This window comes from Martes martes (assembly GCF_963455335.1).
Source record: "Martes martes genome assembly, chromosome: 13".
Classification (NCBI taxonomy): Eukaryota; Metazoa; Chordata; class Mammalia; order Carnivora; family Mustelidae; genus Martes; species Martes martes.
Window position 1 is genome coordinate 27,449,694 of NC_137901.1, and position 11,618 is coordinate 27,461,311.

At 40.4% G+C, this 11,618-nt stretch overlaps 1 protein-coding gene across 1 annotated transcript; it reads left to right on the forward strand.

The window, feature by feature from the left end:
- The first annotated feature begins 60 nt into the window (after window positions 1-60).
- Window positions 61-11,150, forward strand: ATP5F1A (ATP synthase F1 subunit alpha). Its single transcript, XM_080821451.1, has 12 exons — window positions 61-244; window positions 2,380-2,458; window positions 4,373-4,542; window positions 6,846-7,019; window positions 7,107-7,273; window positions 7,459-7,607; window positions 8,044-8,195; window positions 8,305-8,529; window positions 9,520-9,627; window positions 9,757-9,901; window positions 10,635-10,785; window positions 10,922-11,150. The coding sequence occupies exons 1-12, from the start codon at window positions 185-187 to the stop codon at window positions 11,001-11,003; spliced, it is 1,662 nt and encodes a 553-aa protein (XP_080677577.1). The 5' UTR covers window positions 61-184; the 3' UTR covers window positions 11,004-11,150.
- Window positions 11,151-11,618: the final 468 nt, after the last annotated feature.

Consider the following 11,618-nt stretch of genomic DNA (forward strand, 5'->3'; position numbering starts at 1 on the left):
AAAAGTAACTCCACCCCCAACCCTCCCGCAAAAGGCAGATTCGCGTCCGGGGGTGAGCGCGAGGGGCGGTACTTCCGGGTCAGGTGGGCCGGCTGCCTTGACCTTCCTCGTCGCTCAGCCATTTTGTCCCAGTCAGTCCGGAGGCTGCGGCTGCGGAGGAGCCACCCGAGGAGAATCTGCAAAGATGCTGTCCGTGCGCGTCGCCGCGGCCGTGGCCCGCGCCCTTCCTCGGCGGGCCGGGCTGGTGAGTGTGGGGTACCGGCGGGAGGGAAGTGGCCTAGCGGGTGGCTGGTGCTGTGCTGACTCGCGAGCTCTTGCTGCATGAAGGGTGAAGGGCTGGCGGGCGCCGCCATCTTGCACCGCTGGCTGCTAGGCCTTGGCTGGGCGGCGGCGCAAGGGCCCTGATGCTCGGCATCCGTGCGGGACGGTGTTAAGCGCTGCAGGGGAGGTGGCGACTTCGATGCTGTCTAGAGAGGGGCCTCAAGGGGTGTCCATGACTTCAGTTGAGAGCTGTCCGAGAGGGGGCCTTGGGTGAAGGTCAGGGCTGGGTCGCTCGCTCTCCGACACCTGCTCCGAAACGGCGAGGCTTGTCGCCCGCGGGTTCTCCGGTATTGCCCCGCTGAAGGTCAGAGCATTATTGGTAGCTCTGGTTGAAGCGACCTAGGGAGGCCTGACATTGTATGAAGGTCAGTACGCCCCAGCATTTCACCTCTGCTCGGAGGTCTGTTCGGGGGAAAGCAATAAATTGAAGGTGCTTTTCTGAATACTTAAGTAGACGATCTCAGTGCTGGATACTGAGGTGACTGTGAAACGCCATACAGTGCAAATGTGCATTTCCTGCGGCCGATACCGTGATAGCAGTGAAACCTAAATTGTCTCAGGCAGAAAGAAGGCTTTGCTTTGTGCCGTGGTACTTTGACGTTTTAAGATTTCGTCCTTGAGGAATCGTTAGACAGTGATGGAGAGCTCAAGATAGAGCATAAGTTGGAAAATGCCTATAAAGGTCAATGCCTTTCGTTACTTATCGCCCTTGAAGGCTTACATTTACTTGCTCTTTCCTTGTTAAACGTAGTATCAGTTTCAGAGGTAAAATAAATACTGGCTATTTTACTGTTCTAATACAACTAAGTTGCAAGAAAAACATTTTTAATGGTTTTCATCTGGTTCTGTAGAAGATAGTAGGTTCAGAATTGACAGTGACCAATAGCGTCGTTACAACTTGAAGAAGGAGGCGGTCCAGATTGTTGTAGGCTTTGTCCATGGCAGGGGAAAAAAAAGAATCCACAGCCATTCTTAATTTCTAATCAAACTCTTTTAACATTTAGGAATTTAATTTTTTAAAAAAGACTTTATTCATTTATTTGACAGATCACAAGTAGGCAGAGAAAAGGGAGAGGGGGAAGCAGGCTCCCTGCTGAGCAGAGATTCCCAGGACTCTGAGACCATGACCTGAGCCCCCAACCCACTGAACCACCCAGGCACCCAGGAATTTTTTATGTTTTTTGTTTTTTTTTTTAGTAAAATAGGATATATATGGATATTTCCCCTTCTTAGGAAGTTTATCTTACTGAGAATTTCCACAGTTCAACTCAAATGTATCTAAAGATGAAATAATAGTACCTGATCCCCTTAAAGGAAAGGATAATTTGGTAACTCTTGATTTTTACAAAACACTTTAAAAAATTATTTATTTTTTTTTAAAGATTTTATTTATTTATTTGATAGGTCACAAGTAAGCAGAGCAGCAGGCAGAGAGAGAAAGGGGGAAGCGGGCTCCCTGCTGGGGAGACAGCCCAGTGCGGGGCTTGATCCCAGGACCCTGAGATCATGACCTGAGCTGAAGGCAGAGGCCTAACCCACTGAGCCACCCAGGCACCCCTAAAATAAGCTTTTTATAAAATACTTAACCATGTTCCCAGGAGCTGCTTAATACATTTTTGCATATATCAAAATCTACTTTGTCATGTGATTAAAAGCCTTCCAATTTTAAGCAGAATATTTTTAATATAATTAATATTTTCACTGATAACTTGGTCAAACTGATCAAACTAATTTGATCAAACTAAGCCTGCATTTGTTCAAGCTTGCCAGTTTTTTTTGTTTTGTTCTGTTTTGTTTTAATATCTTATTTATTTATTTGACAGAGAGAAATCACAAGTAGGCAGAGAGGCAGGCAGAGGGGGAGAGAGAGAGAGAGGAAGGAAGCAGGCTCCCCGCTGAGCAGAGAGCCCAATATGGGGCTCGATCCCAGGACCCTGGGATCATGACCCGAGCCAAAGGCAGAGGCTTTAACCCACTGAGCCACCCAGGCACCCCAAGCTTGCCAGTTTTATAAGGTCTTTTTTTTAAACAAACTTTTTAAAAATGTTTATGCACTAGGTCTCCAAAAATGCTTTGGGATCCTCCTTCATTGCTGCAAGGAACCTCCATGCCTCTAACACTCGTCTTCAGAAGACTGGTAAGTCATTATTTCTAAGTCTATATACACCACACTTACCACCTTGTCAATAAGGGAAAAAATAAGTTACATAGGTTGCATAACTTTTTAATTTTCATTTGTTAATTGTTTTTCCCTCTTAATTTTAGTTACTACAAATCTCAGATTCTTTGCCTGTAATGTGCCATTTAGCCCTGTCTTGGTAGGTTCTCTTGTTCTAGTGAAATACATATTTTTTCATGATACTACAGCTTTTTTTTTCTGATACAGTATCTTTGGGTGGAAACAGAAAGTACACATATCAGGTGGTGGGTATCCTTTCTGAACTGTAAAAGATTTCATTTCATTAGAGGGGCGCCTAGGTGGCTCAGTTGTTAAGTGTCTACCTTGTGGTCTGGTCATGATCCCAGGGTCCTGGGACCTATCCCAATCCCTGCATCGGGCTCCCTGCCCCACGGGAAGCCTGTTCTCCATCTCCCATTCCTCTTGCTTGTGTTCCTTCTCTGGCTGTGTGTCTCTGTCAAAATAAGTAAAAAATCTTCAAAAAAAAATTAGAAAAAAGTAAACAACTTTTACCTTTATGTTTTTAGATGGTAATAGCTGCTAATCTGTACTTGGCAACCTATAGATTTGCACATTGCAAATAGAGAATGGTGGAGGTGAGCAGGGAAGATGCTGTAGGTTAGGGAATTCTTTTGGGGATATGTGAGTGGGGCTTTTGAACTAAAGATTAAACAAGTGAATACAGAAGTCTCCCACATGCTGAGATGAAGAATATTAAGTATTTGCATGTCTTTAAAGGGAAAGATATTTATACTTTGTTAACAGTTGCTTTTAAAAATGGATTGCATTTTTGGGGTGCCTGGATGGCTAAGTTGGTTAAGTGTCCCACTCTTTTTTTTTATATATATATTTGATTTATTTCTTTGAGGGAGAGAGAGGGAACACAAGCAGAGGGTGAAGCAGGCTTTCCACCAAGCAGGGAGTCTGATGTGGTGCTCCATCAAAGGACCCTGAGATCATGATCTGAACTGAAGGACTGAGCCACCCAGACGCCCAAGTGTCCCACTCTTGATTTCAGTTCAGTCTCCATGTCAGAGTCATGAGTTTAAGCCCTGCATTGGGCTCCATGCTGGGCATAAAGCCCACTTCAAAAAAAAAAAAAAAAAGATTTCATTTTTAAGCTTCCTGCAGAGTTTAGCAAAAAAGTCAGGTTTCAACATAGATAGAAATTCCTGAGAAATTAAATAAAAGAAGTAAAAGATGAAAATTCTTATTATAATGATGTTGCTTAATTTTATTAGCTGCTTATCTGGTTTACATTTGTCTTGTGAAATTTTCTCTCCATCACTTGGATTTGTGTGTGTTTGTTTGTTTGTTTTTTAAGATTTTATTTTATTGACAGAGAAAGACACAGCTAGATAGGAAACACAAACGGGGAGTGGGGGAGGGAGAAGCAGGTTACCCGCTGAGCAGGGAGCCCAGTGTAGGGCTCAATCCAAGGACCCTGGGAGCATGACCTGAGCCTAAGGCAGATGCCCCTTGGATTTGTTTTTTTATAGCAGTGGTGGATATCAAGCTTTTTTGAATAGAACCCTGCATATTACATTTTAGAATAATTTGGTTAGAGGCACCTGGCTGGCTCAGTGGGTTAAAGCCTCTGTCTTTGGCTTAGGTCATGATCCCAGGGTCCTGGGATCAGGCCCCGCATTGGGCTCTGCTCAGCAGGGAGGCCTGCTTCCTCCTCTCTCTCTGCTCTGCCTGCCTCTCTGCCTACTTGTGATCTCTGTCTGTCAAGCAAATAAATAGAATGTTAAAAAAAAATAATTCGGTTATTGTGATTACAAAATTATAGTTTTTATGTTGTTAGGGAAGTGGGTTTTTAAAAGATCTTGAGACAAGGCTATTTTTGCAATGGACTTTTTCTCTCAATAGGCACTGCCGAAGTGTCCTCTATCCTTGAAGAACGTATTCTTGGAGCTGATACCTCTGTTGACCTTGAAGAGACTGGACGTGTCCTGAGCATTGGTGATGGTATTGCCCGTGTACATGGGCTAAGAAATGTTCAGGCAGAAGAAATGGTAGAGTTTTCTTCAGGTTTAAAGGTAAATTTTAAAAATTAGATTTTGGTGTTTTAGGATTGGTCTCTGAATTACTCACTTAATAATTCAGAGATTGTGCTAGTGTTTTTTGTATTTTGACTTTGAATCTCAACTTCTTCAGTATTTAATTATTATCATTGATTGTGAAAAAAATAAACATAAGGGTTTTGGTTACCAAAGTTTTTATTCTAGGGACTGATAATATATAAATTGTAGGCACTAGTGCTGAAATAAAAAATTGACTAAACCTTCAGCCAAGTTCTAAGAAGTCTGCTTTATACCTATTAAGATTGTCTTATATAAGAGCCTTAGATAACCTCCAACTAAATTCATTTCTGGTGGAAAGTTGAAAGTCATTGACTTTGTATATCTTCTAGGAGTAGACCTATTATTATTAAGCTAGTGGTATAGTTATCAGAAGCTCTCTGATGATAGAAGTCTACTTCTTTCTAGTAGGTTGAGCCTAGTTGGCCAGTGGGATGAAAACAAATGGTAGCAGTCATGGGTTTTCTGAGGAAAGCAGAGCATGATATCTGGGTAGACCAGGAGGAGTAGGATTACCCACTCAGCATGGGTAAAGACAGACTTGGTCCTCTGGCTACTGACCAGTATGGTAAAAACCTTGATATGGAAGAATAATTATACAGCCAAAAGTTTTCTCCATAGCTGTTAGACCTTGGCTAAAAATTTAGCCTCTCGTATCTTCAGCGTATATGTTACATAGCTTTGAAAGGTGAGGCTGATATAAATAAACTCTTGAGTTTCTTTTTTAGCTTTTAAGATGTAAAGTCCAGTATTGTCTAATAGAACTTCCTACAATGATGGAAATATTTTATGTCTGTGCTGTTTAAGTATAATAACTATTTTACATGTGAGGCTATTGAGAATGTACAATGTGGAGTTTCTCACAGAGAGTGGGTGATATGTAGAGATTTGTTAATTGGAGAGAAAATTGAGTTTCTCTGACTTCGGTAGGATGGTGTTAATTCAAATTTTAAATAGCCACATATGGTTAGTGACAACTGTATTGAACATTAACTGCAGTGATACTCCATGAATTCCTCTATTTGTTCTGAGTACTTCTGCAGAGCTTTAAAGACTGACCAGACTCAGTTCATGAATAGCCTTTATCCTTAGTAATGAATAGGGACCTAATCTTATATTTTGAATTAAAGTTGTAATGATGAGAGGTGACCCAGCACTGTTACATTATAGCATTTTGTTTTTTGGGTAGGGTTTTTTTTTTTTTTAAGTTGTTTTTTTTTTTTTTTTTTTTAATAAACATATAATGTATTTTTATCCCCAGGGGTACAGGTCTGTGAATCGCCAGGTTTACACATTTCACAGCACTCATCATAGCACATACCCTCCCCAATGTCCGTTTCCCCACCACCCTCTCCCGTCCCCCCTCCCCCCAGCAACCCTCAGTCTGTTTTTTGAGATTGAGTCTTTTATGGTTTGTCTCCCTCCCAATCCCATCTTTTCATTTTTTCTTTTCCTACCTCCCCCCAACCCCGCCACATTGCATCTCCACTTCCTCATATCAAAGAGATCATATGATAGTTGTCTTTCTCCGATTGACTTATTTCGCTAAGCATGATACCCTCTAGTTCCATCCACGTCGTCACAAGTGGCAAGATTTCATGTCTTTTGATGGCTGCATAGTATTCCATTGTGTATATATACCACATCTTCTTTATCCATTCATCTGTTGATGGACATCTAGGCTCTTTCCACAGTTTGGCTATTGTGGACATTGCTGCTATAAACATGCGGATGCACGTGCCCCTTCGGAGCACCACGTTTGTATCTTTAGGATATATACCCAGTAGTTGGGTAGGTTTTAGTATTTCCTTTTCTTCTAACCTGATGAGTTCTCACCGTAATTTTTTTAGCTGTTTATGACACTACTCACAGATAAAAAGATATAAATCAACTGTGTCTTAAAATTTCCAGTTGATCACTTTATTTCATACTGATCACCTGGTTCAAAATCCATAGACAAAAGAAGTACAGTGAATAAAGCTTGACCTAGTTTCTTTGCTTCTTCTAGTTCTTTGAGGATGTAGTAAATAAATGAGCATGTTAGGCTTATAACGCTATCCTAAGAGGATTCAAGGGAACATGTTATTTCAAGTCTTGATCAAAGAAGGTTTTTTGTCATAAAAATACTTGAGTAAATCAGATCAAAAGTCCAATACTGCTTTTTCTTTTCTTTTAACTAGCTATTTTCATTTTGTGTAGTGTTGACATTTGGGAAGAAGTACTACTCAGGCTTCATGGGGGTTCAATTGTGTGTTTTGTAGGGTATGTCTCTGAACTTGGAACCCGACAATGTTGGTGTTGTCGTGTTTGGAAATGATAAACTAATTAAGGAAGGAGATATTGTGAAGAGAACAGGCGCCATCGTGGACGTTCCAGTTGGTGAGGAGCTACTGGGCCGTGTTGTAGATGCCCTTGGTAATGCCATTGATGGAAAGGTACGTTTAATGGTTATTAGATGTGTTTGTAGCTTCTAATAGACATCAAAACTGATAGTTCTGGGGCTCCTTTTTATTGTTTAACAGGGTCCAATTGGTTCCAAGACGCGTAGGCGAGTTGGCCTGAAAGCCCCTGGGATCATTCCTCGAATCTCTGTGCGCGAACCCATGCAGACTGGCATTAAGGCTGTGGATAGCTTGGTGCCAATTGGTCGTGGTCAGCGTGAGCTGATTATTGGTGACCGACAGACTGGGTAAAGCTTGTTAAACATTTTAACTAAAATTTAATTGTGGAAAGATTACTTATTAGGGTTGGAATGGTAAATGTTTTGGATATAATGGGGAGAGTGGAATCTGATGAGGATTAGAAGTAGGATTGAAATTTGAGAAATCCTTTGAAGTATTTACTAAAATTTAAGTTTACATTCTCTTTTTAAAGTAAAACATCAATTGCTATTGACACCATCATTAACCAGAAACGTTTCAATGATGGAACTGATGAAAAGAAGAAGCTGTACTGTATCTACGTTGCTATTGGTCAGAAGAGATCCACTGTTGCCCAGTTGGTGAAGAGACTCACAGATGCAGGTATTAAAAAACTTCAGTCCAGGGATGCCTGGCTGGCTCAGTCGATAGAGCATGCAGTTCTTGGTGTTGGGAGTCATGAGTTCAAGCCCTGCCTGGAGGGTAGGGTTTACTTAAAAGGAAAGGAAAGAACTTCAGTATCATTGTTCTCTGGGAGTCCTAATATTGCTAATCTTAGGATAGCTTTTACTTAATGAAGGCTAGTTTTAATTAATCCCTAATGAACTGAAATTTTTTCTAATATAATTGAATAAGTAAAAGTAGTATAAAACAATAACATTAAAGTTTTTGTCAGTTTCTTTAAAATCGGTGCTGTTTGACTCTGGTTAATCTGACTTTGGTAAATTATGTAGTAAAGCACTTTGTTTTTATTACAATAGTCTTTAAAACCAAAACGTTGATAACCTTGTGAAACTTAAAAAACTTATTTTCTTCCCAGATGCCATGAAGTACACCATTGTGGTTTCAGCTACTGCTTCTGATGCTGCTCCACTTCAGTACCTGGCTCCTTATTCTGGCTGTTCAATGGGAGAATATTTTAGGGATAACGGCAAACATGCTTTGATCATCTATGATGACTTATCCAAACAGGTCAAAGGATATATATCTTTAGAATCTGTTTCTATGTTTGCACCACAATTGAAGGTGACAAATACAGCTTCTAGTAACTGAACTTTGTAATCCTCTCCCTGTACTGTAGGCTGTTGCCTATCGTCAGATGTCTCTGCTGCTCCGCCGGCCTCCTGGTCGTGAGGCGTATCCTGGTGATGTGTTCTACCTGCACTCCCGTCTCCTAGAGAGAGCAGCCAAAATGAACGATTCTTTTGGTGGTGGCTCCTTGACTGCTTTACCAGTCATAGAAACACAGGCTGGTGATGTGTCTGCTTACATTCCAACAAATGTCATTTCCATCACTGACGGACAGGTATTATTTTATGATTAAAATAAATATAAAAGCTTTGGATGATTCCAAGGCATTGGTTGAAACTAGTATTGATGAACTGATTTGTTAAATGCCTTTCACTCTTTATTGCGGTAAATCTAAAATGTATAGAAAAGGAGAACAGTGTAATGAACCCCACATGTCTCTCACCCGTTTCAGTTTGTGGTATAGTGAACTTCATTTTTGCTTCATTTATAGCCACTGCTGTTCTCTACCCCTGATAATTTTGAAGCAAATCTCAGAGGTCACATCACTTCCTCTGCATTTTTTTTAAAAGAAGATTTATTTATTTATTTATTTTATTTCACAGACAGAGACCTCAAATAGGCAGAGGCAGGCAGAGAGAGAGAAGAGCCCCCCCGATGCGGGGCTCTATCCCAGGACCCTGAGACCATGACCTGAGCCAAAGGCAGAGGCATAACTCACTGAGCCACCCAGGCGCCCCTTCTGCATATATTTTAATAGGAATTCATCACCTGTTTTTTCTCTTCTCCTCTCTTAATCTTAGCAATAGAATATGTAAGTTGATAGGTGCTGGGGAAGATTGGAGGAGCTCTTTATGATGAGAAGACACTTAACATTTTTGCTTGGAGATGTTGGGCTTCAGTTTTTTTTTTTTTTTTTTTTTTTTAATTTTTTTATTTTAATAAACATATAATGTATTTTTATCCCCAGGGGTACAGGTCTGTGAATCGTCTGGTTTACACATTTCACAGCACTCATCATAGCCCATACCCTCCCCAATGTCCATTTCCCCACCACCCTCTCCCGTCCCCCTTCCCCCCCGCAACCCTCAGTCTGTTTCTTGAGATTGAGTCTTTTATGGTTTGTCTTCCTCCCAATCCCATCTTTTCATTTTTTCTTTTCCTACCTCCCCCCAAACCCCTGGGCTTCAGTTTTTTGACTTAATTTTGAAAATAGATTTTGTTTTTTTTTTAAAGCTTGTTAACGTGTGTTCTCTGTATGTTGTAGATCTTCTTGGAAACAGAATTGTTCTACAAAGGTATCCGCCCTGCCATTAACGTTGGTTTGTCTGTGTCCCGTGTTGGATCTGCTGCCCAAACCAGGGCCATGAAGCAGGTAATTTGCATCACTTTGTCAAGGAGAAGGGATATCATTAGGTTAAAATCATAGTGTACTTGTGTAGTGCTCTTTGTCAGTGGGTTAAGTATTTTTGTGTTTCATGAGCTGACCATTTCTGTATTTCAGGTGGCAGGTACCATGAAGCTGGAATTGGCTCAGTATCGCGAGGTTGCTGCTTTTGCCCAGTTCGGTTCTGACCTTGATGCTGCCACGCAACAGCTCTTGAGTCGTGGTGTGCGATTGACTGAGTTGCTGAAGCAAGGACAGTATTGTGAGTTCTTTCATTTCATCAGTGTGTGTACTGTGTGTAAGGGCCTGGGAATCCCATAGCTCCTTACAAGCTATAATACCTGGTGTTCTTTCATTAAAGATACAGTGTTTTGAATGTGATTAATGCCTATTGTACTTCCAGTGCAGTCTGTCATTTGAATAACCAGGAAAACTTACTATATACTTTACATCTCTTTTGAGATTTAAAACCTATTAGATTTCTTCCTCCTACCCTTTCCACCTTGGCCTTGAGAGAATAGCATTGGGCAGATTTAAAAGTATGTTAGTATACATTTATTCTTGCTGTAGTTTCAGCTATTTATTTATTTATTTTAAAGATTTATTTGACAGAGCAAGAGAGGGAACACAAGCAGGGGGAGTGGAATTAGGAGAGGGAGAAGCAGGCTTCCGCTGAGCAGGGAGACAGATGCAGGGCTTGATCCCAGGACCCTGGGATCGTGATCTGAGCCGAATCTTAAACAGTTTAAATGCTGCCAGATGATAAATAGTGGTTATGATATATCCCCAAAGATTACACTTTCAGGCTTGCAATTAACAAGGAAAACACTTTCCTGGGGAGAGAAGTGGGAAAGATATTAATGTGGAGTTTGTCACAGAGAAAGTGAGAGTAGGTAATACGTAGAGACATGATAATAATTAGAAGAAAAGGTAAGTTTTTCTGACTTTGTTAATGTGGCGTTTATTTGAGCAACTTGGCATTCTTTTGTTTTCAGCTCCCATGGCAATTGAAGAACAAGTGGCTGTTATTTATGCTGGTGTAAGAGGGTATCTTGATAAATTGGAGCCCAGCAAGATCACAAAGTTTGAGCATGCTTTCCTAGCTCATGTTATCAGCCAGCACCAGGCCCTGTTGGGCAATATTAGGTATGAACACAATTGATGGCCTCTTTTTTCTGTATTTTAAGATACAAAGTCTTGTTAAAGTTCTTTTGAATTTTGTAACTAGTCATTGAATTTTTGATTAGGTCACTACTGATGAACTGCTTTTTATTTCAAATAGGACTGATGGAAAGATCTCAGAGCAGTCAGATGCTAAGCTGAAAGAAATCGTAACAAACTTCTTGGCTGGATTTGAAGCTTAAACTCCTGTGGATTCACATGAAATACCAGTTCGGTTTTGTTGTCGTTTATTCTGGTAATCAGTTCCATTTGTAAAAGGATTACTCCCATACTTCAGATGTACAGAAATTACCTTAAAAAAAATAAAGGTTCCATATCGGTTGGTGGTTTTCTGTAGTCTGAGTGATTCTTTTAAAAGAGCTAAAATTAATTTGAGGAATTAGTAAGCATGCTTTTTAGATGATTCAAGGCTGAGCTCTTGGTAAGATTCTAGAGTGCTTTGTGATTGACTAAAGAAGAATTCATGAACTAGGTAACGGGATATGTGGCAGAGTTTACACTTGGTAATGTTGAAGAGACCCACTGGCTTCTCTCCCAAGAAGGCTGATCTATATAAAGAAGTACTGCAGGCAAGAAAAGGATAAGACAACTAAAATTATCAAGGAAATGAAAAAAAATGCTAAGTGAAGTCTGAAAGATACAGATTGAGAAGGGACATAGTAGAAATATGAACATTTATCAGTATCTTCTCTTGTTCAGTATTCTTTAACGTACCTTTTATAAGCAGCAGTTTATAATCAAACTGGTCAGTTTTTATGATTAGTATTTTTGGTCTTATTTGGGAAACCTTGACCTTA

What these genes read in the sequence shown, in the direction of transcription:
- ATP5F1A (XM_080821451.1), top strand. Translation starts at nt 185, where the DNA reads ATGCTGTCCGTGCGCGTCGCCGCGGCCGTGGCCCGCGCCCTTCCTCGG. An exon ending in TTCCTCGGCGGGCCGGGCTG is followed by an intron (nt 245 to 2,379) that starts GTGAGTGTGGGG and finishes TTTATGCACTAG; the next exon opens with GTCTCCAAAAATGCTTTGGG. An exon ending in ATGATGACTTATCCAAACAG is followed by an intron (nt 8,196 to 8,304) that starts GTCAAAGGATAT and finishes CCTGTACTGTAG; the next exon opens with GCTGTTGCCTATCGTCAGAT.